Below are 25,938 nucleotides of genomic sequence, written 5' to 3'. Positions count from 1 at the left end.
GGTTCAATTAGTTATTTTTTTTTTTGCCCATGCATGGTGCAACAGTAAGACACTCAGCAGATTAACCAAGCATTGACAATTTAAATCTCAGCTATAGCATAGTGTTAAAGTATCTTCCTTAAGTGGGATGAAAAATATATTGGCTACTGGGTGAGGAACCACTTGTATTTTCAGATTTTCCATATGAGTGAACAAAGGGAGGGTTGGCCCACCTCCAAGATTAGTTGGGCTAGATTAAAAAAAAAGTGGTTGGAGTTTTATACATAATTCAAAAATAAATATTTCATTTATTAAATTTCTATTTTAGGTTGATGTATTTAATTTTGGATGAAGAAATAAATTGTGGTTCGTTAGTAGATAGTAGTGTAGGATCGAAATTGACACTAGAGGGGGATGAATAGCGTTACGAATTTAAAAATGAGCTTATAGCAATTTAAAGCAGTTGAATTAATCAGAGTGAGTATAGCTAAAAGAAATTAAACTTAGACTAATTCAATCAAGTAATACAAAGGCAATAATAACATGTAGTAGATTTAACTAATAGTTTAAGCATGCAAGTTGACCAATCAAATCAAAAGTATAAACATATAACAATTATAAAATATGATTCTTATTTTTAATTTCTCCTACGTGGAGAAACCTTACAGAAAAAAAATCTAAACAGTTTAGAGTAATAAAATAAATAAGACAACACTAAAATAAATATAAATGTTACTCTAGGTGTTGCCAAAAGAAATGAAGCATGAGTCACACCATGTCCCAGTGCAGAAGGCAAAAGAGCACTTAGAGCACAAGAACTAGAGTGAATTGTTTGTAGAAGGGATGATTCATACTTTCAAACTTTGTCATGAAACTCCTTATATAGAACTCCCCTGTTGCCTAGAGCCTTCCCAGTTGCCTGTGTAGGTGTTGATGAGGCTGCAACTTCTATTCATAAGATAATGTTAACGAATCTCTCTGGACACTCGTACACCCTCAAGTCGCTTGAACAGGGGTCAAACTTCATCTTCACCACCTTGCTCAGATTATTAATAATGTCGTCTTATGGTCGCCTATACACTCCAGTTGCCTAGACCCTGTATGGTCACCTAGACCCTTCGAAATCCCTTCATCAAGAGTTAATGCCAGCCAGTCACCCCTAGACTCCACTCGGTTGTCTGGAACTGCCGAACATACTTCCCTATAGTTGTTACATGTAATAAATATGATATAAAGTGTACAGTTACTCACACTTACTTGACTAGATTTAACCAGTCTAGTTCGATTTTGCAAAGAAATCAACCTCTAGTTAATTCCACACACTTGGACTTGTGTCAAGCAATCAACTTCTAGCTGATTCCATACACTTGGACTTGAGTCATCTAACAATCAGCTAGGAATTTGTCTGTCAAGATTTAATCACTTAGACTTGATTCACTTAGTCTTCGGCTAGGAATTTATCTATTAAGCCTTAACCACTTGGATTTGATTCACCTAATCTCCATCTAGGAATTTATTGTTTGATCCTAACCAAGACTTAGTTCATGTCTGATTCACAACTAGGACTTTAGATGCCTAGATCCACTAGAAGAGTTAGTCACTATCTAGTTCATAACTAGATTTTTAACTCCTATCAAGTATCTTGTATCTATAAATTTGACATAACTGATTAGATCACAACTAACTGATTAGATTACAAATAATTTAATGTTAACTTTAGACATATATTAAAATCCTAAGTTATATGTTGTGTACCCAACACCAATAAGTAGTAGAAGTTGAGTTCTTTAATTTGGATCGTACTTAAAAAAATAAATCAAAATTATATTCATTTTACTTGTAGTGTCTAATATATTTCTAAGTTGCTATATATGTTTGCAAAAAATAAACAATCAAACACAACAGAAAAGGACTCGGTCAGAGATTTAGGTAAATTCTAATTACATCATTGGTATAGTAGCCAAGTCTTATCTAATAAGACTTTATTTAATAACGTAGTCAAGTCTTATCTACTAAGACGTTATCTAATAACCTTCATTTGATTTGAACTTATTTGAAAATTTTAAATAAATATTAGATTAATTATTAATCCAATAAATTTAAGATCTAATTAAATTAATTCTATAATCTAATAAGATCTAATTATCACCCTTGACGTTTATCAATATGGACTTTGATTTGATTTTATTCCTAATAATATATTTATATTGAGAGAGAGCTCACAGATCATATACAATTGCTCAATAAACCTTATGAGGATAAATATAACCTTCAATCCATTTACATATTCCTTATGTATGAATTAATATATAAAATAATAGATTATATGCATAATGTTATAATAGTTTAGAAAAAGAATTAGAGTGATATTAAAATAGTAAAATATATCTTAAAAGACACTAAACTATTCGGATTAAATAGTTTGATATATTATTTATATATTTATTTACTTGGCATGATGTATTTAGCTTATTCCAATTAATTTTAAGGATGATCAATTCAATTTCATGGTAATTTTTTATCTATCATTAGACTAAATCGAAAAGTAATTACAATGGATGACCTATCAATCTAATATTTTATGTCAATCATTAAATTTGATATTCTTTTTTATATTTTAGGTATATGGATAATCATATAAAGAGTAATTGGGAAGGGTTTATTTTTTAAAATAAAAAAATGATACCTGATTACTCTTATATTAATGTCTATCGTTAGATTATGTTACCATGCATATTACTGGCTAGTTTTAATATTTGTGCATATCGCACACCCCTTGTATAATGATTTCATCTTAATATAGAGTTACTTTAGCACGGATAGTTATGCTAACCACTTAAACTAACTAATAAGATATAAATCTCAAATAAAATAATTGTGATATAAAAATATAAAGTAAAAAAGAAAATAAAATTTTAACAGATAAAATAAATACTAAAAATGAAAATTTTAACTCTTATCTAACTGCTCATAGTCAATATTTATTTGCATGAGACTACTATATTATTATATACTACTGGTAACGATTTTAGGTAATATATCAAATAATATTATTTATTTTATACCAAGTATTCGGATTTAACGATCCCAATTAATTTGGATAGATAGTTTAACACCATATTTAGTCCATTAAATAAATTTAAAAAGCACGATAACTCTAACGTGGTGCCCTAATTTCACTATTAATTTAATCACTGTAAATACACCCTATGTGAAAATTAAACTCTGATTATTTAAAAAAGACGCTCTGCATCTTACCGCCGCACCCAATCCTAATGTTATTGCACTAAGATTAGTTAGCTTCAATAATTTATTTTTTGTGGATTTATTAAATGTATGGATGTTAGCTTTATTGGTTTAAATATAAATAAGTAAAATGAAATTAATAATTTATATATATAATGATTCAAATGCAAACTTATTTATTAAAATGTAATAAATTTTATTATTAATTTAACTTGTTTAATAGATTAAATTCATGTTATTTTCTTTTCTAGAGGTGTCTGAGATGTAAGTGCAGGTGTTGTTTGTCATATTTTCTTTTGAAATATGCATTTTAATTAGATTTAATGTTGTATTTTGTTTTGACAATATCGTAGAGCCTAGTTTAAATGGCGACTTCACAATGCTAACACACTGCATTGTGCCTTAATGCAGTATATATATATATATATATATATATATATATATATATATATATATAGCTTGTTAAAAATATTAGAAAAATAAACAAATCTGGAAAGGACTAAAAACGCATGTATTTAATATTCTCTGATCAACACACCCCATATCCTATATAACGAATTAACTGTCATCCTTAGTACTAAAACAGTGAATTTCCCCTAGCATCATTTAACAAAGAATTCTGTACTCTAGTAGACATTCCACTTGTTCTTCCGTTCATATCTGAGTTCATTCTTGTGATTCCAAGCTGGTGTTGATATTCATTGCTGATTTCTAGCAGGCACCTTCTTTTAAAAAAAATTCCAGTCTACTAAAAAAGTGAAGTGAAATCCTCTTGTTAGTTATGAAGCAGAAAATGCAAGGCTAGAGTCGAATATTCTTAAGAAAAAAAAAAAGAATAACAGGTCATTTAATTGCTTTGGATGACTGTTCGAATCCTTTCCATCACTAAAGGAATATCCGACTTTTCCAATGTAGAGAAACAACACCTAAACCATCCAGGTTCAATGCAGTGGCATGTTGAACCAGGGGTTGCATTAACCTTAGCAACATTTAGCAGTCTGTCCCACAGTTGAAGCTCGCCTTTCTCGCTATAAGACCCAATAAGTTTGCTCATGTCTGCCCAACAATACAACCCTCCACTGCTATTAGCGCACTTGATACCCAACTCTTTCAGCCCATCCACAAATAAAGCTTGCGTGTTCTGTAACCGTTCTCTGTTTATGGCAAGATATTCAGAAATGAACCTTGCATCTGAAAGCATTGAAACAAGCAACCGTTGCGTAGGAGCAGAAATGGATGAGAACCGTGCTAGCTTAGAAGCAGCAGCCAGCACATTTTCATTGTGAGAATAGATAACTCCAATTCTAAATCCTGGAATGGAAAGGTCTTTTGACAGTCCATAGATTATATGAACCCTGCTCTTGTCAAAGTTTTCTACATCAAGAATCTCGGCCACACTTACAAACTGGTCATTTCCATATGTCGAACCAGCAAATATTTCATCAGAAATGAGATGTATGTTTTTCTCTGTGACAAAGTCTAGAAGACCAATCAGTGTTTCCTGGTCTATTAGATTACCAACTGGATTGTTGGGATTAGAAACAATAACTGCACGGACTTTCACTCCTCGTTTTTTTGATTGGTTGTATGCTCGTTCAAGAGCAGGAATACTTATATTAAAATTATTAGTGCTTCTGCATGGAACAGGAATAAGCTCTATCCCAGTACGCCACTTAATATCTCTATCCCACCTGCATCAGATTCTATGTAATTTTCTCTATTATATTGACAGAATAATGATTAATCTGTAACGAAATAAAATTACCCTGGGTAATAAGGAGATGGAACAAGAAATGCATTTCCAGCATCAGCAAGACAGAAGCTTAATATCTCAACTGCAGGAGTGGCGCCAGCAGTTAAAACCAATTGTGATGGATTGAAGGAAATTGACCCTTGCATGATATGACCCATAAATTCGGAAACAGCCTGTTTAATAAAGAAGATTATGAAGCAGTTGATTTCCAACAAAAAGGAATAGCCCTCATTAAGCCAACCAATAAAGGAACTCATTATCTACAAAACTAAAGTTGATTGTAGTACATCAACAACAGTTATGTTTCAACTATTTCTATTTCTGCTTGGCAATATGGATCATATCCCGCCATCAAACACTATATATCACCAATAATATCCAGATTCTTTTAAACATTTCTAAATTAATAGAGAATTATAACAAGAACTTACTAATCCCCTTTGAAAGACAAGCAGCATGGTAAACATTGAAGTTTGCACTCATGGTTTTTTAATAACTGAAGCAAGCAATATGGCAAGGAATTAATTATCTTGCATTTTTGTTTCTATTACAAACTGCTAACTAGAAGAAAGGTTTTCAAAAGTATAGAAATAAAAAAATTGCTGACCCTTTCAAGGTATACAACTGATAATAATTCAACCAAATGAAGTCACTGTCATACAATATAACTTCAAGACCTTTAACCCCTCCATACGCATATTGGACACCCAAGACAGCCACCAACACAAGGAATCAAACACTAATACCCTTATAGTTCCTATGCAAACAATTTTAGAAAAACTGATTTTCATGTTGGCCATACTCATGTTGGATACTCATATCCAAGTCTAAGTAGCATAGCAATGACTTTCATGATTCTTTCTCCGAATTGTTGTCCAACAATAAATGGAATGAGAAAAGTGAGCAACAACTATTAAAGATCATTTAGCATTCTGGACTCTGGAGATTAAGTAATTTCCTTTTGACATCATCATAATCTAGGATATGTAAGCATCCAATACATGAATCTTCTCTCTCCTTTCAACTCTACTTAAGGCCATATCATTAGTAATATTAAAATTAATTAAATCAATTTCTTTACTACATCAACTAATTTCTTTTCTACATTAACTTTAATTGATTCAATTTATCTACCTATGAAATACATTTGTCGTCATTAGAACATGTCCATATCATATGATCATATTTTCTTCCATTTTATTATACATTTGAGTTACACCTAACTAATCCTACTAAAGAACATGTTCTAGTTTATTTTCCAAATAACCACATATTTATCTTACTATTATCATTATAGAGATATTATATATACACATATATATTTGTGTGACCACGGATTTAGATGTTTAGACAAAAGTTTTAAATTAGACTATGTTTTTGGTTTTGTTTTGGATTTGTGTGTGACACATGGAGTATCTAATGGTTCAAAATCTGTGGAAGATTGGAGAAGATGGTATGGGACACCCAAACGACCGTAGGACGAAAAGTATTGAAGATAGTTGTGCATGGGAAGCAAAGTACGCAAATGAAGCAAGAAGGATGGCACAATAAAGAAGTCGATGGATTCGGTGTATCCAAGAGATGAGAAACTTGATGAAAGGGAGAAGAAAGGTATAACAAGAAGGGAGCCAACGAGTTTGGTGCATCTAAGCAATGAGAAACTTGACGAAAGAAGGTCTTGAGGTGGAAGGCTGCTAGTGAGCTGAAAGTTGAGTGAAAATGTACTCAGGCGTGGGTAGATCTAGACTTAGAAAAACTTGACTATTAGATAGGTTGACGTCAAATTACCAGTAGGGTAGACTAAGCAGTTGGCCAAGATGCTTATTGTGAGTTTGTTACTATTTGTTCAGCCAGACTAATTACCTATAGCAACCGATTGGTGCAGTCAACTAAGGAACATTATGTATCGTGTTTCTATAAGTCAAGTGACTGATTGTTTGTGCTGCAGGTGTTATCCGAAGAATCAAGGAAATCGATCATGAGCTGCAGGATTCAATCACGATTAGTCAGACGACTAACGGTTAATTGTCATGAACAATGAACCCTTGATAAAGTAGTCATCATATTAATTGGTCGTGAACTACGGGAATCAGTCATATCAATCAACTGACAGTGAAATATTAGTCAACTGATGGATGCCTTGTCAACAAGACTATGTCAAGATTCTATTACAAGGAAGGCTTTAAGAGGGTTCAAGGCCGCAAAGACAAGCAGATTGATTACTTTACTTTTAAGCCACATTTGTAAAACCCTAGAATTGTGTTACAAAGCTCCAAAGCTATTTTTGAAGAAATTGTAAAATAGGTTTTCCACCTTTGGCATTTTACTGAAGAGAAGAAAGATTGAGGATTCCAAGAGTTCCGAGAGTGTTTTAATGTCTAATCGAGACATATTAAGGAGTGTTATAAATGCTTTTCCCAAAACACCTTGATCCTATCCGAGAGATGAAGAGATGGCGCGTTGGTGACGATGGCCTAATCGTTGACAAAGAGAAGACCTCCAAGCTCCAAGAAGACGATTTCCTTCAGATCCTGTGCACACACAGACGATCCAACAAAATGTTAGGACCAAAGACCAGGGAAAGGATCCCTGACAAGGCCCTCCGCACTCAAGTCAGTACGATCTCCGATGAGTGAACTAAAGATCAGTAGTGGATATGCAAGAGCATAGGTTTCAGATGCAAATGATGCATACCTTACCAACGAAGAAGATCCCCCTTTATATACCACCTCTCACAACCTCCGTGATCATGAGGTAGCATTGTGCCTCTGAGTTTGTTTGGTGATAGAAAAAGTACAATCGAGATGATATACAGTAACAGCCCGAGGAATCTTTTTCTACCCCCAGATATACCTCTTTTGTCGTTTATGGCTTAGACCCTTGATGAAATTATCTAGGAAGTATATTGTCATAACCTCTGCAAGAAGTGCCCAAGGAATATTCCCCGACAACCCTGGCAGACTGTTAAAATATTATCTGTCGTTTGTTTGTTGAGTATCTCTCGGCTGATTCTTAAACCGGCCTCTTTGTTTAGCTAATGTACTCTGCGCTGAATATATCTCGGCCGATCCTTAAGCCGACCTCTTTTATTGAGTCATTCAATTATGTCAGATTAAACTGCTCAATTACGTTCTGCGCAACCTTAATATACTTGCTGGTGAATGGTAGAGTGTTTCAGAATCCCAGGAAATCTCTTTAATAATAACAATATTGTGTCAAAATTCCGTTCGGGTGATGATAATAAAATAAATATAAGTGTCGTATATGTTGGTGCCGCGAGGCCGGTAAGAGGAGGTAAATTGCCTACAAGGAAAAATATAACCCCTTCTCATTTTTTTGATTTGATTAGTAGCACAATAATAATAAACAGAATATTAAAACTGAGTAATTAAAGAAAAGTAAGAAGACAATCTATTTACTAATTACAACATGTTAATCCAAGGCGTTGAAGAAAGCTTTACTAGAAAAAACTCTTTTGTTGAAAGCGGAGTAGCCTCTTACAGACGTTGATAGCTCATAAAATGACTAGGAAGTGAATACAAGACTTGTAGTTCAATTGTACTTTATTTTCTAGGTCTAGGGGTCTTTTTACACCCTTGGAAAACTCTATCCGTAGCTTGAAGGCGCCTCCAATGAGGTCAAGCGCCTTCCATCGGATAAGTTTTATCTGCTGTAGATAAAACTCTATCCGCGACTAACGGCTATCGAAAGGCGCCTTCAAACACTGGAAGGTGCCTTCGTATTGTTCATCGAAGGTGCTTTCCAGCCATGGAAAGTGTCTTCTATAAAGCAGATCAGCTCCTTTGCTATGATGCTCCGACTAACCGGAGTTGAGCTCACCCGAACCTAACTCCGACCTCCTCGAGCAGCTTTCCTCCTCGGCTTCTCGTCCCTCATATCGCCGCGCACATCCTTCTCGTTCGCCGGTATACTCTTCCGCAGCATCTCGCCTTTCAGATGCACCAAACCCGTCGACTCTCTTCCCATGTCATCCTTCTCGCTAGTTGTGTCTTCCGCCCGACTTCTTGTGTTCCTAAGCTCCTGCACACTTAAACACAAGGATCAAACACAACAGGACCTAACTGCACTTAGTTGACCACGTCAAAACTATTCCGGGGTACTAACAATCTCCCCCTTTTTGATGTGCATCAACCCAAGTTCAAGTTAGAGTTAAAAATGCAATAATATAGTAAAGCAATGAATTAAACAAGTTAATTGTAAAAATAAATACAAAGATAAAAATTATGGGAATTAAGCGAGTTAAAAAACAAAAGAATGTCCTTACTTCCCCCTTAACTTATACCTATTTCTCCCCCTTTGATCACATTAAAAAAAGGAAAAATAGCATAAACAGGTAGAAAATTTTGATATAAATTTCTAGGGGTACATAACAAGAAATCTTAGTTTAATGGTAGAAAAAGTGAAAGTTTTCAAGTTTCTATTTACTTTGAAATTTTAATTTCGAATTTCTTTTAACATATAATATTATATTTTATCACAGAAAAATAAGATTTTTAAAATTTTAAGTCTGTAAAATAATTTTAAATTTCAAAGTATGTTTTTCATTAAAAAAAAATTACTCAACAGAAAAAAAAACTTTAAAAAAAATTTGTTTGTAGATTAAATCATCGGATAGTATAAAAAATTTTAAACTCGGAATATGAATAGAAAAGAATATTTTTCTAATTAAGACAATTTCTAAAAAGATGAATTTTGATCTAAAAAATATTTTGGAACTCAATATAGGTTCCTCCTACCTACTGGATTTATTAAAAATTTTGAAGGGACATAATTTCTAGGGATTTTCCTGATCTATCCCTGGTGATTTCTAATGTACCAGTTGATTCTACCATAATTTCTAAATTTTGATTTTTGATAACTATTCGAATTCGAGCATGCATAGTCATTTTCTAATTTTTCTATGTATACTTTCAATTTATCATTTTCTATTCTTAAATTATCATACATTATTATGGGGCATAAATTAGCAAGGTTAGTTTTATCTTAGCATTTTCTCTTTCTAGTTTTACTAAATCCTTAGAGAGTACCTTAATAAATTGAAATGACTTTTCAGGAGGTAAGCCAGGTACCTTACTTACCTCGTGTTCTAATGCTCCCCCTTCATCGCAGCTTTCTTCTGAAAATCCTCCTCCTTCATCAATGCTCATCTCTGAACTACTTTCATCTTCTTCTTGGTAATCGGCCAGTAAGGCTAATCCGGCGTAGGCCTCAATCTCAAACTCGGAGGACGAAGATTCATCCCATGTTGCCTTTAAATTCTTGAGCTTCGATCTTATTGTTCTTTTGTCCTTGTCTTTCTCTTTTTTCAGTTTGGGGCAGTCGTCCTTAATGTGTCCTTCTTCTTGGCAATTGTAGCATTGAATCTTCCTTTTGCTTCGAAAGTCCTTTTTCGTCTGCGACTTGAATTTATTAGATTTAATAAATCTATTAAATTTCTTTACCAATAATGTTGCTTCATCTGCGTCGATCGATGCTTTGAAGTCTGAATCCGGTCCGCCCTTCTGGGCTTGCAGTGCTAGGTTCTGGCTTGGTTCCTTACTATGTCCTACACACCGAGACTCATGTAATTCGAAAGTGGAAAAAAAAATTCTAATGTACTTACCTCGAGATCTTTGGAGATATAGTAGGAATCTACTATAGATGTTCATTCCGGTGTTCTTGGGAATGCATTTAAGACATACCTTTGCGTGTCCCGATTAGTTACCGTTTCTCCAAGGTTCCTTAGTCCAGTGATTAGCTCCTTGATTCTTCCGTGAAGATGACCAATTGATTTGCCTTCTACCATCCGGAGGTTGTTGATTTGGTTCCAAAGAAGGTCCCGTCTCGCGAGCTTTGCTTCGGACGTTCTTTCGTGTAACTCCAAGAACTTCTCTCAATGATCCTTTGCTGATTCGTATGCGCTGATTCTGCTGACTTCCTGCAGAGGTACCACGCTCAGCAGATGGAATTCGACTTGTCCGTTAGCTACGAAATCCGCCTGTTCTTTCTTTGTCCATGAATGCTCCTCTTTCTCAGCTCCTTGTTGGTCAGTGGGGGTTACAAAATCATATTTCATAATTAAGAGAATTTCAAAATCCATTTTAAAAAATACCTCCATTCGACAAATTTCCATTGATGGAAGTCTCCCTCGAACTTTGGCGGATACTCGATCCGACCATCGTCTTTGTACTTCAATTGGCGGTTAGTCCTTCTGAAGTGCTTAGACTCTGATATCACTTGTTGGTGCAGCGGGGTCGACAAGAGAGGGTAAATTGCCTATAAGGAAAAAAGATAACCCCTTCTTGTTCCTTTAATTTGATTAGTAGCATAATAATAATAAACAGAATAATAAAACTGAACAATTAAAAAAAAAGTAAGAGAACAATCTATTTACTTGGTTACAATTTAGGTGGTTGTTAATCCAAGGCGTTAAAGAAAGCTCTATTAGAAAAAACTCCTTTGTTGAAAGCTAAGTAGCCTCTTACAGACGTTGGCAGCTTACAGAATAACTAGGAAGTGAATACAAGAGTTGTAGTTCAGTTGTACTTTATTTTCTAGGTCTAGGGGTCTTTTTATAGCCCCTAGAAAACTCTATCCGTAGCTTGAAGGCGCCTCCAATGAGGTCCAAGGCGCCTTCCATCGGATAAGTTTTATTCATTGTGGATAAAACTCTATCCGCGGCTAACGACTATCGGAAGGCGCCTTCGTACTGTTCATCGAAGGCGCCCTCCAGCCATGGAAGGCGCCTTCCATACGGCATATCAACTCCTTTGCTGATCTCTTAGCGTGGGTGATGCTCCGGCTAACCAGAGTTGAGCTCACCCAAACCCAACTCCGACCTTCTCCTCGAGCAGCCTTCCTCCCCGGCTTCTCGTCCCTCGAAGCGCCACGCACGTCCTTCTCGTCTGTCGATATATTCTTCCACAGCATCTCGTCCTTTGGATGCACCGAGCCCGTCGACTCCCTTCCCGTGCCATCCTTCTCGCTAATTACGTCTTCCGCTCAACTTCTTGTGTTCGTAAGCTCCTGCACACTTAGACACAAGGATCAAACACAACAAGACCTAACTGAACTTAGTTGACCACATCAAAACTACCCCGGGTTACTAACAATATGTCTGACCCATCCTCTGCTTGACCGGATGTATGTGCACTTTACCTGGTCGGATTAACGATCTGGCCACCCTTAAGACATTATACTCCCTGGTTCGCTCGGCTTAACGATCGACCATCTCCGGATTAAAACCCGATCTGGATAACCCAAGGGTTTTAGCACTAAGGAACTAATTCACTAATTCAAGCCAGACGAAGGGATATTACTCTTTTTGGAGTGGACTACCATATCCTCTTGATTTTGACCATCACGTCCTCTTGACTTTGACTGTCACATCACCTTCTCGGTTCATCCGTCATAACCCGTATCACACATCATTAGTGCAAAACGAGATAACGCTCACACCAAGCACCCCTCATTGTCGGCCCCACGACGTGGGTGAGATGAACGGAGCTAAATCAAGTACTAAGCGCCCCTAAGTAAGATTATTTGTCATAGCCGTGACTTAAACCCTTGCCTATAGATGCAATTCTACCACTTAGGTACTAACTCAGTACACCCTAGGGATCAAAACACCTAATTAGTGGCAAAAAGTCATACGCTGACTCCGGGTGCCCCACACGACCGATCTCAGTCATTTGCAAAGAGACAAATCATGAATGGCTTTTTTTGTCTTTTGAACAGTGACCATTACATGCCAAAACACCTAATTGGATATTTATGCTTGATGCATCTTACAAATCTTAAGGTGAATAATTTAGAGGATTTTTTCACAACCATAGAATAACTCTAGAGTTGTAGGAAAAGCAAATAGAGAATAAATTTACAAGAGAGGTATCCTAGCCCTAGCAGTACAAAAGAAGGATCATCCGAAACTTCAATCAGACTCTTCCTTAATGAACAACAACAAAGAAGCCTATCAAGTAGTAAAATGAGAATATGCTTTAAGAATTCTAATTTTGATAAGCAAGAAGTAAAGAAACTAGTGAGGAAGAAAGTTGGGCAAGAAAATAGTAAATTATTTTCACTATGACGAAGGTCACACGAAGGGCCAACACCTAAAATTGAAAGTAGAAAAGGGGAAAAAAAAAAAAAGAAGGTCAAAAGCTAATCTTCAAATAAATATTATAAAGCTAATAAATTATTGTGTAAGATTAGAAGTAAATATCTAGACATGAAAATTCATTAGATTCACTTGAATCCAAATTGTAAAATTCATGCACTAGAAATAATTTAAAGAAATTAAAGGCTGCAAAGTTAAGATTCGGGAAACAAGTAGAAACCCTTAAGGTACAAACAATTTGAATATGCTAATAGGTAGTCAAAGGGAAAGTCGTAGTAAAGAAAGACCTAACTATAATTTAGATTACAAGCTCCGAGGGGACAAATGACAATTAGAAAGGTTTAAAAAAATGTGATACCTAGAAAATACCTAGTAAACACAGTCAACACTAACTTGTTTTAAGTTAAAAAATCAGGTCTTAGCATTTAGAAAACCCTAGGATGGTCAACCATAGTTAAAATGAAATCAAAATATGTTTTTGATTCACTTAGCATTTTAGATTCATGCTCACATAGTCAAATTTCAAAAAATTAATTGGAATTTTCAAGGAAATATATTTTTCTATGAAAACATGGCATATAAAAAACTTGCATTCAAAAATTCATATTTTATGAGTCGGCTAGCATGATAGAAGTCAACTCGAACAAGACAATAGTCGACTAGTAGGCAGAAGCATCTGATCATAGGTTGAATCCTTGTGAAGTTCTTAAAAATTCATTTTTGATGTTGGCAAAGGGGACAAGTAAGTTAAATTGGGACCACAACTTCTAAAAAAGGGTGACTAGAAGAGTGGATGCAATTTTTAAAAAATTATTTTAGCTCAAGGAGAGATAAAAATTAGGACCAGATTCAAAATATTTTGTTATTGCATTTAAACATTTATTACTATATATATATGCTATTTTTCCCCTAACTTAAACAGATTGATAAACATGAAAGTAGAAAAAATTGCCCAAGTGGTTCGGTGCGACTATGGATTTTGATGTTTTAACAAAGAATTGTTAAGCCTTGCTTTTGTATTGTGAGAAATAGGGTATGTAAGTGGAGCAAGAAGGATGACACAAAAAAAAAACCCAAGGGCTTAGTGCATCCAAGGATAAGAAGTTTGGTAGAAGATTATTAGAGATGCACTATGCAAGTGGAGCAAAAAAAAAGACAACGCGTTAAGGGAGTCAAAGAGCTCGGTGCATCCAACAGACAAGAGACTTGGCTGGAGAAGGTCTTGGAAGGTAGCAACAAGTTGAGTGAAAATGTACTCGGACGTGGGTAAATCTCAATTTACGCTGGCTTGGCCATTAAATGGGTTAAAGTCAAATTCCTAATCGACTGAGGGGAGTTGATGGAAGCAATTGACCAAGAAACTTCAAGTTAGTTTGTTTTCATTTATACAGTCTATTGATTGGCAATGAATAATTGATTGGAAGCCTAATTGAGGGTGCAGTCGACTAAGAAATATTATATATTGTGTTGACTAATTATTTGTGATTAATTGACTAATATAAGTATTATACGAGGAATCGAAGGAATAGATCACAACCAATGGGATTCAGTCAAAGCTAGTCAACTAATGGTTGATTGTCATTCGATTGATGAACCAGATGAAGCAGTTATTGAAAAAATCAATTCCAAGCCTCGGGAAATGGGCCTATTAATCATTGATTATTGTGAATTACTTGTCACTTAATGAATGTCACATCGACAAGACACTGTCAAGATTTCACTAAGTGGAGAAGGCTTTAAAAGAGGTTTCAAAAAACACGAAGATAAGAATAAACAAGTTGATTACTTTATTATTTCCATTGTTATTTTGAGACACATTTGTAAAATCCTAGTATTATGTTGTAAGCCTTCAAAGCTATTCTTACTGGTTCTGAAAGAAGATTCTCCACTTGCGGCATTTTACCAAAGAGAAAGGAGTATTCTGAGATTAATCTAGCCAAAGGATCATAAGTCGTCTACTACGAGCCCAGGGGTTGTTGAACCACATTAAATTGTCAAGCAAAAGATAGAGAATTTTGAGGTCAATCCACCTAAAGTATTATAGGTCGTGGACTAAGAGGCTAAGACCTGCCAAACCACATTAAATTGCTTGTGCTAGGATATTGTAATAAGTGCTTATTCTAATTATGTTTTTCCACTACTATTTTATAACATTGCTAGGACTGCAAGAAGAGAAAATATTAAATTTAATTGTAGGCATGCTATTCACCCCCTCCCCTCCAACACTAACGTTCACCTAACTATCACTATAATCCAACAATATGACATGACAAAACTATAGTAGTTTATATAATTTTCCATTTTAGCCTAAAGAGCATGATACAACCATAGAAGCCTCTAAAAGCTCCTCTTCGTTTGTCACTTCTATTGGTTTCTAATACTAGATTATTTAGAATGTATTCATTGGATAATTGGTAAAAATTAATTAATCTTTCTTTATGATTTTGCATCAATAAAATCCTTCATATTTTCATACTTCAAGCATCTAATATTCCATAAATTTGTACATTTTCCTTCCCTAATTTAACAATTCAACAAAACTCATTTTTCTTTAAATTTATCATATGCATTAGACTTTACAATGCAATATCTTCTTTTGATCAGTTTTTTTGCTACTTTATACCTATTCACGTTCTCTTGATTCTTTCACCAACCTTCAAGACATTTCTTTAATCTAATAGGTTTTTGCTCTTCTACGCATCACTGACTTTTTCTATATATTCCACTACTTTTAAACTCAAGTATTGATTTTGTCTTATTTGTTTATCTTATTTACTAGTAAAGTCCACATGCCTCCATATTATAAAACCCTTCATTCCAAAATTCTTGCTTCATCTTTGAAAGCACTTGCATTATTATTCGTAAAATTCTACCACCTAGCTCTATTCAACTTTGAAACAAAGTTTCTTCCTTTAATTCTTAAATATGTAAATAAAATAGGCTTATCAAACATGGGTATACCACGCTTTATCAAGGTTCTCATGAAAGTGATTTCTAATTCAATCATTTAATCATGTTTCGCATGGTAGTTAATGTTGTAATCTGAACTTAAATCTTACCATGACTTACGCAATCCAAACCGTACTAAGATATGAATTGACCTAATCTGATCTTACGCTTGCTTAACATTCCTACTTTTAAGTTTTTTGTTTAAATAATCATGACAAGATAGAATCTATTTATGTTCAATTAGACATTTTGAAAATTGACATATGCTATAAATAATCTTTCCATGTCATATCATTTGAGAAAGATTTTAACGCTTAAAGTTTTTTTTAACTACTATCATTACAATTCACTTAACAGTTATCATTCATCTAATGGAAGTTGCTCCTTGGTATATAAAGTCAGAACACTTTAAGAATTATATCTTAATTTTCAAACATTTACTATATGAAAGTGTTTAACATGTTCGTAATAATATAACATATTAAAAGTTAATCTATATAATAAATTATAATTATCACGTATAGTTCAAAAATATTTTAATTAATCATAGGATCTACTTAATCTGGGATTTTAACATATTTCTATTATAAGGTAGTATCTCAATCTTAGGAATCAACACTTTTAATATTTAATATTTCTTTTTCTATCAACTATGATAAAAGACGATGATAACTCAGAAACATAATTGAGGAGAAGGATTACGAGTAGAACACATACCCTTTCGAAGTGCAATGGGAATATCAGACTCAGGATCTGGGACCGGAGGAAACAGCGAAGGACTTGGCTCCAAAGATGTGTCCACGGCAGTGTCAGTGTTGGGCGGCGGCAAAGCAGGATGAGGACGACACTGATAAACCCGCAAAAGAGGAGACGAGGCTGGGGATGATAGAGGCACCTCTAGAGGATAAAAGATAGTCATTGGTGCAGGTGGAGAGAGAGAAATCTCAGACTGGGAAGCGGGAGGCTCAAAACATGAAACCGAATCAAAGAACGTGACATCATCAGAGATGAAGTACCGACGAAGAGTAGGGGAATAACACTTGTACCCTTTCTGAAACCGTGGGTACCCAAGAAAAATACACTTATGAGACCGGGGAAAGAGTTTATCAATGCCAGGATCAAGATCATGAGCAAAACATATAGAACCAAAGACTCGAGGTGGTAAAGGATGAAGAGGATGATGAGGTATTTTACTCTAGAGAGTGGAGGAAGGCATGCGATTGATGAGATAACACGCAATAAGCACGGCGTCATCCCAAAACTAATGAGGAACATGAAAATGGAGAAGAAGAGTCCGGGTGGTCTCGAGGAGATGACAATTCTTGCGTTCTGCAACCTCATTCTGTTGAGAGGTATGAGGGTAAGACGTCCGATGTAGCACACCATGAGATGCCAAGAAGGAACGAAACTGAGTAGATAGATACTCGCGTGCATTATCACTTTACAAAGTTCAAAGAGAACTACCAAATTGAGTTTTGATTTCATGAAAAAAAGATTGAAAAATAGAAAACAATTCTGAACGTTCCTTCATCAGATATAACTATGTACAATGGGAAAAATTGTCCAAAATATCGTGATCCCAATGTAGAAGAAACACGACTCAGACCCCAAACATCAGAATGAACCAAAGCAAAGAGGGTCGTAGCCCAACTCACAGTGCGAGGAGAAAAAGAACTACGAACATGCTTTCCTAATTGACACAACTCATAAGACAAAGACTCTAAGTGAGAAAGACTAGGATGTAATTGTCTCAACTTATCAAGACCTGGATGTCCCAACTGAGTATGAATAAGAAGTGGAGATGTCGCTGCCGAACCAACAAGAGAGAATTGTTGAAGCTGATATAGGCCATGAGACTCATATCCGAAGTCAATCATCCTCCCCGTACTCCAGTCCGGAAAGGAAACAGACGTTTTAGTAAAAGAAATGACACAATCAAGAGACCGAGCAAGTTGACTTATTGACAATAAATTAAAGGGAGCTCCAGGAACATAAAGAACATTATGAATAGAAAGAGACGGAGAAGGATGAACAATACCAATAGCCTGGTGAGTTTGAAAACCATTGGCCTTGGTTACAATTGGTAAATAACCGAAAGTAGTAAGAGAAGAAAATAGGGATTTATTATCAGTGATATGATCGGTGGCTCCAGAATTAAGAACCCAAGGACCTGAAGGGCGAGATATGCCAGCAAAGGAATTACCAGCGTGTGCAACAGTAGCAATGGAATCAGAAGCCTGACGATCCTCAAACCATTTCAGAAAGTCATTATAAGAAGGTGGTGGGGTCGGATCCGGTGTTAACTGTGAAGTGAAAGATAAAGAAGCAAGAACTCTGAACGATCTGAGCAGTGCGAGGAGGTCGTCCATGTAGACTCCAACACTTATCAATCGTGTGTCCCGGTCGGTGGCAATGATCACACCAAGGACGTCCTTTGCCACCCTTGCGAGGTGGAGGTCTGTTATTATGTCGAGAGACCAAAGCTGACGAGTCAACAGGAACGGAAGGAGGCATCATCAAAACTTGAGCTGGGATACGAAGGAAAGTCGCCTAGGTAGCTTCTGTGGGTTGCCCATCTGATCATGAACATAAGAATAATCTGTGGGCAAACCATATAAAGCCACAGACATAAAAAATTTGTTCTGATTCTCAAGCTCTTCAACAGGAATGGCCGCAGGTGGTAGCATTGACGTCACAAAGAAGGCTAGAGACTAAAAGTTGACATTGAATCCTTAATCTGATGGGCACTGAGGATGGTCATGAGATCTTCACAAACTTGATAGAGTCACCGAGAGGTGTTTGTAAAGAGTTGTTGAGCCTGTGTCCAAATAGTTTTGTAGGTTTTGTGAGTACGGAAGACATTCTTAAGGGATGGATGGATGGTGGCTCGGATAATGCAACACAACTGAGCATCAACCTTCTTCCATAGAGGACGATCGCCGATTTGAACATCTTCTTCAGTTTGAGTGAGATGTGTCTCAGAACCCTGTCCAACAAGCCAAAGCTCAATGTGAGAGGCTCAAGAGACGTAATTTTTACCATCCAACTGCTCGGAAAAGAGGGGTGTAGTGATGTGATTGGTAAAGATTGAGATATCTAGCTTTGGGACGTCAGATGTAGCCATTGATTAATTTTGGAAAGAACTTGTGAAGAAAGGCTCCGGACTGCTTGAGAAAATAGTGTCGGAGGAGACGAGGGTCATGGTTGCACTCGAGTCTCCGGTGAACAAGAGGTGGCTGTTGCATGGATTCACGTCTTCAAGCCACCTCGCGAGACGCGAACACGCGTGCGAGAGAGAAACTAAGAGGCGTGAAGTTGTCTTCTCGAGGAGGCCGGAGATGGAGTCGGCAAAGGAGACCGATCCTCGGTTACGGTAGCGCGCACAAGGACAACAGAGCAGTGACGCTTGTTCTATGTGAGAGGAACAGCGGCTACAGAACAGTGACGCCTGTTCTGCGTGCGAGGAATGGAAAGAACCGCGGCGTCCGCGTGCGAAGAACGTCAGAGGAGGACTGCTGCGCCGCAGTGAACGACACTGTGCGCGAGAGAGGAACGACGACGCAGGAAATTAGGATTTTTTTTTCCTTTTAACTTGGCTCTAATACCATGTTATAAAGAGAAATCCGTGTCTTGACACCACGGAATTATTGACTTATATAGAGGAGGATACAGTATAATTACAATAATATCCCTAGTTATGTTACAATATTCTAACACTATATAATAAATTATAATTATCACATATAGTTCTAAAATATTTTAATTAATCATAGGATCTACTTAATCTGTGATTTTAACATATTTCTATTCTAAGGTAGTATCTCAATCTTAGGAATCAACACTTTTAATATTTAATATTTCTTTTTCTATCAACTATGATAAAAAAAACACTTTTATCTCCGATTATCTTATTTTATAATTGTGTTTATATAATGATTATATTGTATGGCACCTGCTTAATTTCTACTCTTTTTTCTGTTATATATCAAATTCAAAAACATGTCTGATCAATTTCTATAGCCTTTTCACTAACCTATTTTTCAATAAGCATATTATATTTAATGTTCTCATGATCATCACACCTACTACTACTAGGCTTCAGTGTTCCTAAATTCCAATTTTCTAACCTAATCCAATACAATAATCATGGACTAGTTATTGAACCCACATTTGCATGTAAGAATGCAAGAACAATTGCCTATTTTGCATCACATATTAGCAATGATGTCATAGGTTGCTTTGGGAGACCTCCCAAAGCACCCTTTGCATATAAAGGTAGCTTAAGTAATGAAGGTCCCTCGCTTCACATAAGGATTGTGTCTCAAGCTAGCAATCAAGGTAAAAAGTTTTTATTTGCCAAGATTTGCCAAGAATGAGCACAGATGCAAATGATATCCTTTCTACGCTTTAAAAATGTATACAAATAACGTGCAATATGATTATCGTAGTGCATAAGCAATTATTATTAAGTTTCTATTTAAGATTAGCTAAATTCATAAATTCAAAACAAAAAGTATACCAAAAATTAGTTTGCACCTTATCTATACATTAAATACTATTAAAAACTAAGTTTGAAGCTTTTTTTGGTACAATCATACGCCAAGTAATTGAATCCAACCAATTTTGTTTGATGTGGTTGATAAAGGGTTAAAAAAATAGGCTTTTGTTATTCTGATGTCTTTATCATATGTGCACAGGTGCAGAACTTGATGAGCAACTACAGGTTTAGTAATGATTCAACATGTGTTCAATAAATGGATTTAAAAAATGCAAGAGCTTTTGCTATATAAAAAGGTTCAACATGCTTGGTAGAAGATCAATAGATCTAGGTAGATGGAGAAGGCCAACATGTGTTGGCATGATACTCAAAAGGTCAAGGTTGACCAAGAGCGTAACAGGTGTGGTTGAGAAAGATTTGGAAGCAAGGATTCTAGGCAAACAGATGAAGACTCAAAAGCAAGGTCTCTTACAAGATGAAATTCTAGAGGTAAGGTCTCTTAGCAGGTAAAGACAAGTGAGACTTGAGAGATTACAAGCTACTAAGGAATGTAGAGATTTAGTTAGGCATTCATTCGACTAAGGAATAAATGTTTTGGGTTTGATATCAGGTTATGTCAAGATCCTCAAGCAAATTTAGTTGAATGAACAATTGAATCGACTTGATAGTCAATTGTAGATGTTCTATTCACAAACAAAAGCGTCCTATTTCGGCCTAAGTTGACTAAAGGAGAATTAAGTGGACTGCAATGATTTAAGTAGTTAATGTAGTTGACTGCCAAAACAGGTTGCTCTTTATGTGAATTAAGTTGAATCGAAAAGTATTAGTCAATTAAATCACTGAGATAAATATGAGCAACTTGAACCTAGTTTAAGTCAACTAGAAATGTTATCCGTTGACAAATAAGTTTGTGATATAAAGTCGACTAATGAGGATTTAAGTCGACTGAATAAATGTTGAGTCAACTTAAGAGTAGATATTTATAAATAAGTAAAGTTGACTAATAGGGTTCCAAGTTAATAAATGTGGATTTAAGTTGACTAAATAAATATTGATTCAACTTAAGAATAGTTATTTATAAATAAGGGTTCCAAGAACACTGCTTCACTAGACTGGAGAAGATTTAAGTCAATTAGATTTAAACAAAACAACTGTATGAAGTTGATCCAAACTTAACTTGAAAACTACAATGACAATTGTACAGCTTAAGATTCCCTTACTCTTGCTGTTTTATAGTCTTTTAATACTCTTTTCAAACCTAATCTCTTGCAAAGGTGTTATTTTTGTTACAAGTTTTACTTCCGCGCTTGTAAAAACGAAAGCTTTTATACTAGGTTTCTCCATCTCTTGAAGTAAAACAATTTTACTGAAATTTTCAAGCAACTTGCCCAGCGAGTAGGCCACGAAGTAGAAGTGGAAGTCTAAACCACATTAAAAATCATACTAGTATTATTTGTTACTTTATTTGAGCTTGAGCCTTGTATTTTATTTAAGAGTGTCGAATCGTTTTAATTTTCAAGTTTCTAGCTAAGCACCATTGATCCTACATCTTACTCAAGAAAAAAAAAAGACAAATGAGGTGAAAATTTTGATAATGATCAGTAATAATAATGACTAATCAACTCATAATCAACATATGCTTTACTCTCTCATGGTTGGAGTAGCTCAATAGCTCTCAAGATTCACAACCAAATCTCACAGCAAGGATATTAAAAATGTAACAATCCAATAAATTATTTTCATTTATTGCCTCTTTTCCAATAAGTAGTATCTTCTCTTTTGTTTTTGTTGACCCTTGATGTTTACATCAAAATTGGACATGAAGTGGATAAGTCATCCACTTAACCTATAGTCTACTCCATGTGATGATGGGATTAAGTTGGTCTATCTCAACTAATCAAAGAGTGAAGCAACATGATATTGCATTTATGATTATATAAAACAAAAGAACCACTCACTTGGATTAAGTTGGTCTATCTCAACTAATCAAAGAGTGAAGCAACATGATATTGCATTTATGATTATATAAAACAAAAGAAACACTCACTGACTATGCATAGGCTTATATATGTCAGCCTGAAATAAAGATTCACTACGAGAAAATATAAAGTGACCATTTCTTACTAACTCTAGCAGATTTTATTACACAAGTTTGATACATTATGCAAAATAATAATATTTTGGCCCAAAATAAATATCTTGTCTCCAATAATGCCTATTTGAAACATCAAGAAAAATTAGTGGATTCCAAACAGCAGTATGTACAACTTTTATATCAATCTACACAAAAAATTTTAAGTCAGTGTGTTGGGTAAACAACTGAATAGCTTCCAGACCTTATACCATGAGATCCAAAAACATAAACAGCTCTGCTCTTAAGTATCCTAGGCAACAAATTTCGTGTTTTTCCTAATAAATAAAATTATATTTTTTTACTAGTCTACATCAATAAGTTGATTAAGATATATGATTTCACTAAGGGACTAAACTAGATAATTCGTACCTTTTACTTTTCTCAGTGATATCTTGGCACAAAGATATGGTTTTAATAAAGAAAAACGACCAAAATTAAACTTGAAATAGAAATCTCTAGAATATGCCTGTACACGAATTAAGCTGGGATAATGAGATAATACAGACACCATGACATGCAAACTTTCTTATCATGAGCTAAAGGAGCAACAAATTAAATTGTGAATGCAATAAATTATAAAATCCTGTGAAAGAAACCTTACATCAAGGATTAATTAAAGAGCAATGAACCGTTTCAACTCCAACAGTTCAAAATTCTTTCCATATGTAGTATGTTTAAACAATAGGCAATTATGATTGTTGAAATACTTTTGTTTTTTTAAATAAAAAATGCTTAAGAAAAATCTGAAAATTTTGATGAGTCACTGTCTCAAATTAATCTTCACATATGAAAAACAAGGGAAGAAGAAGTAACATCATGTTGAAAGTTCTTGCACGAATGAAATTATTCCGAGACATGAGAAGAATTTCAAACAAGTTATATAATTCACCATAGCCAATTAGTATTTGATCTACCATTTAATTCAAGAATCTCAGGAAATCAATACAGGCAACCAGAGGTCATGCAGACTAAAGCACGCCCATTGAGATTTTAAAGCCTTTCAATGAATATAGACAGAAAAAGAAAGGAATATCACTCACCATCTTCAATTCCATCAATCCATCATGCGGCTGATACGTCGCCAATCCCCTGACACTCAATTCTTGCTCCTCCGACAACAATGAGTCCTTCCAATTACTCACCAACCAATCACGGATCAAATCTAGCGACAACTAAGACGCAAAGAAACAAAAGGTAAAAACAATCGTCAGAACCAAAAAAAAAAAAGGAAACGCTCTTTGAAAGATAAGAATAAAAAGAGATATCTCGTACCCGGTTCTCAGCCAGGCCGAGCTGCAGGAAGCCATCAGGATTGGATGAGGCATCATACGGATCCTCGGCGCACCTCTTCAATCCGACATAATAGGGATTATCGTCGCCCCTGGCGAGGGCAGCGCCGCGAGAGGAGATGCAGGAGGGTCCGGCGGATCCACGGGTGGAGAGGAGGTTCCTCGAGAACGAGCGATGCATGGAGGTGAGCTCAGAAAGGTTGGATTCTGAGGAGGAAGGAGGAGGCGAGGAGGATGAGGAGGGACGGTGGCGGCGAAGGTAGAACTGGAGGAAATAGAAGAGGGCGCAGGGGATGAGGGAACCAAGAACGAGGCCACCCCTCCCCTGGGCTACCGCCTGGAGAGGGACTATGAGGCGCATGGCAGCGGTCCGAGTTGAAGACGGATATGCGCTTTTATTCTCGGAGAGGAATGGAGTAGCAGGTTATCGGCCGGAGGCGGAGCTGAGGAGGGAGGCCATCGAGCGGAGGAGAAGTGGCTGTCGCAGGGCTTTACGATTTGACGGAGATAATAAGGCGAATATCCGACGCTACTGACGAGGTCTGATAGAAGACAGGAACGGGGATGCGATTTTGAATTTTATTTTTGCATTTTAATAAAAAATTAAAAATTCTTAAATTATATATCATATTTTATTTTTTAAACAAATCATACATTATTTTTTCGACATTTCACGTAAGAAAGTTGGTATCATGCATTTCACACGCCTAATTTTCATTCCAAAAACATATATCATATTTCCATTATAATCCTCATTTCTTTCCACATTAAAATTTTTATTCTACTCATTTACAAAATTTTGATTTTAATTTATGCTATCGAATTTATATATAAGGGCAGACTAACAGAAATACATTAGTTGTGATAATAAAAGGTTTGAATTTTTTAAATTTCAAAGACTTAATAACACAAGTTTATTATAAGACTTAAAATAATGATACTTACTAACTAACATCATCAATAGATTCCTCAAATTCTTTTGATTTGAAAAAATTAAACTTTTAAATTTTTAAATGATGTAGGTGTTGAGGAATGTTTGATGTGGTGCGTACTAAAATATGCTTCGTAAATAGACATAGTGAAAATAAAAACATAATAATTCTTAATTATTATATCACACATATCAGACGCATATAAGGATACAACACGGCTAGACATAATTACATGATTACAAATTTATGGAAAGTAAATTTATACTAGGCATATCTAACAGTTCGTGATCAAACCTTATAGATAATGTTTGCTAGCCTCACAAGGCAAGTCTCCTTCAAAATTAACGAACAAGTAACCGATTGATGAGGAGTGGAATAAGAATCAACCAAGCGATACTCGAAAGATTCGTCTCTATTCGTATCCACGTCAAGTGTTGGTTAATCTTAGGAAAATGTACCGGTTCCACTGTACAAAAATTTCTTGTACAAGTGTCGAACCTTTCCTTAAATAACCTATTGTGTTCTTTAGAAGTTAAATTAGGAATCGCAGACGAAACTTAACATCATTGATTCCAAATTTAACTTATATGTTTTTAATGGTTTAGATTCGAATCGCAAGCGGAACTTAACACTATTGATTCAAATCTACCTAAGTTATTAATTCCATAAATATTATTTGCAAAATTAGCTTCCAGGACTGCATGGCGAGACACATGGCCTTCTTGGATATGGGAGCAACCACCACCGCCTAGGCAAAGCCTTTTAAGGAAAGATAATATTTATTTCCTTAAATAACTCTAGATTAACCAAAAAGAACAATCGAATCATAAATTCGAAAAAGAAGAAAACACAAACTCGAAAAATAAATTCGATAAACTAGATCTAATTTCCTTTTATATTTAGAATTCATACAAAGAAAAATAACTAGTATGATGCGGAAGAAAAATACTAGTTATACCTTCTCTTTGTAAGCTAATGACCTTAAGATCTTCTGCCGTATTCCTCATCTCGCCTTGGACGTCGTGTGGGCGACGATCCTCCA

General features: G+C 35.4%; 1 protein-coding gene across 1 annotated transcript; it reads right to left on the bottom strand.

Annotated features, from left to right (window-relative positions):
- Positions 1 to 3,719: 3,719 nt before the first annotated feature.
- On the bottom strand, positions 3,720 to 24,520 carry LOC122025672 (probable aminotransferase ACS12). The gene is made up of 4 exons (XM_042584510.1): positions 23,948 to 24,520; positions 23,716 to 23,847; positions 4,991 to 5,151; positions 3,720 to 4,916 (listed from the first exon to the last, which is right to left on the bottom strand). The coding sequence occupies exons 1-4, from the start codon at positions 24,323 to 24,325 to the stop codon at positions 4,073 to 4,075; spliced, it is 1,515 nt and encodes a 504-aa protein (XP_042440444.1). The 5' UTR covers positions 24,326 to 24,520; the 3' UTR covers positions 3,720 to 4,072.
- Between the last annotated feature and the right edge of the window lie 1,418 nt (positions 24,521 to 25,938).

Source organism: Zingiber officinale, chromosome 1A (assembly GCF_018446385.1).
Source record: "Zingiber officinale cultivar Zhangliang chromosome 1A, Zo_v1.1, whole genome shotgun sequence".
Classification (NCBI taxonomy): Eukaryota; Viridiplantae; Streptophyta; class Magnoliopsida; order Zingiberales; family Zingiberaceae; genus Zingiber; species Zingiber officinale.
Note: the sequence above shows the minus strand (reverse complement) of the source record. Positions and strands in the feature narration are given on the sequence as shown.

Coding starts and splice junctions, on each gene's coding strand:
- LOC122025672 (XM_042584510.1), bottom strand. CDS start 24,325: ATGCGCCTCATAGTCCCTCTCCAGGCGGTAGCCCAGGGGAGGGGTGGC. Junction 5,152..23,715: donor GATTGATGGAATTGAAGATG/GTGAGTGATATT, acceptor TTTATTAAACAG/GCTGTTTCCGAATTTATGGG. Junction 4,917..4,990: donor CCATCTCCTTATTACCCAGG/GTAATTTTATTT, acceptor AATCTGATGCAG/GTGGGATAGAGATATTAAGT.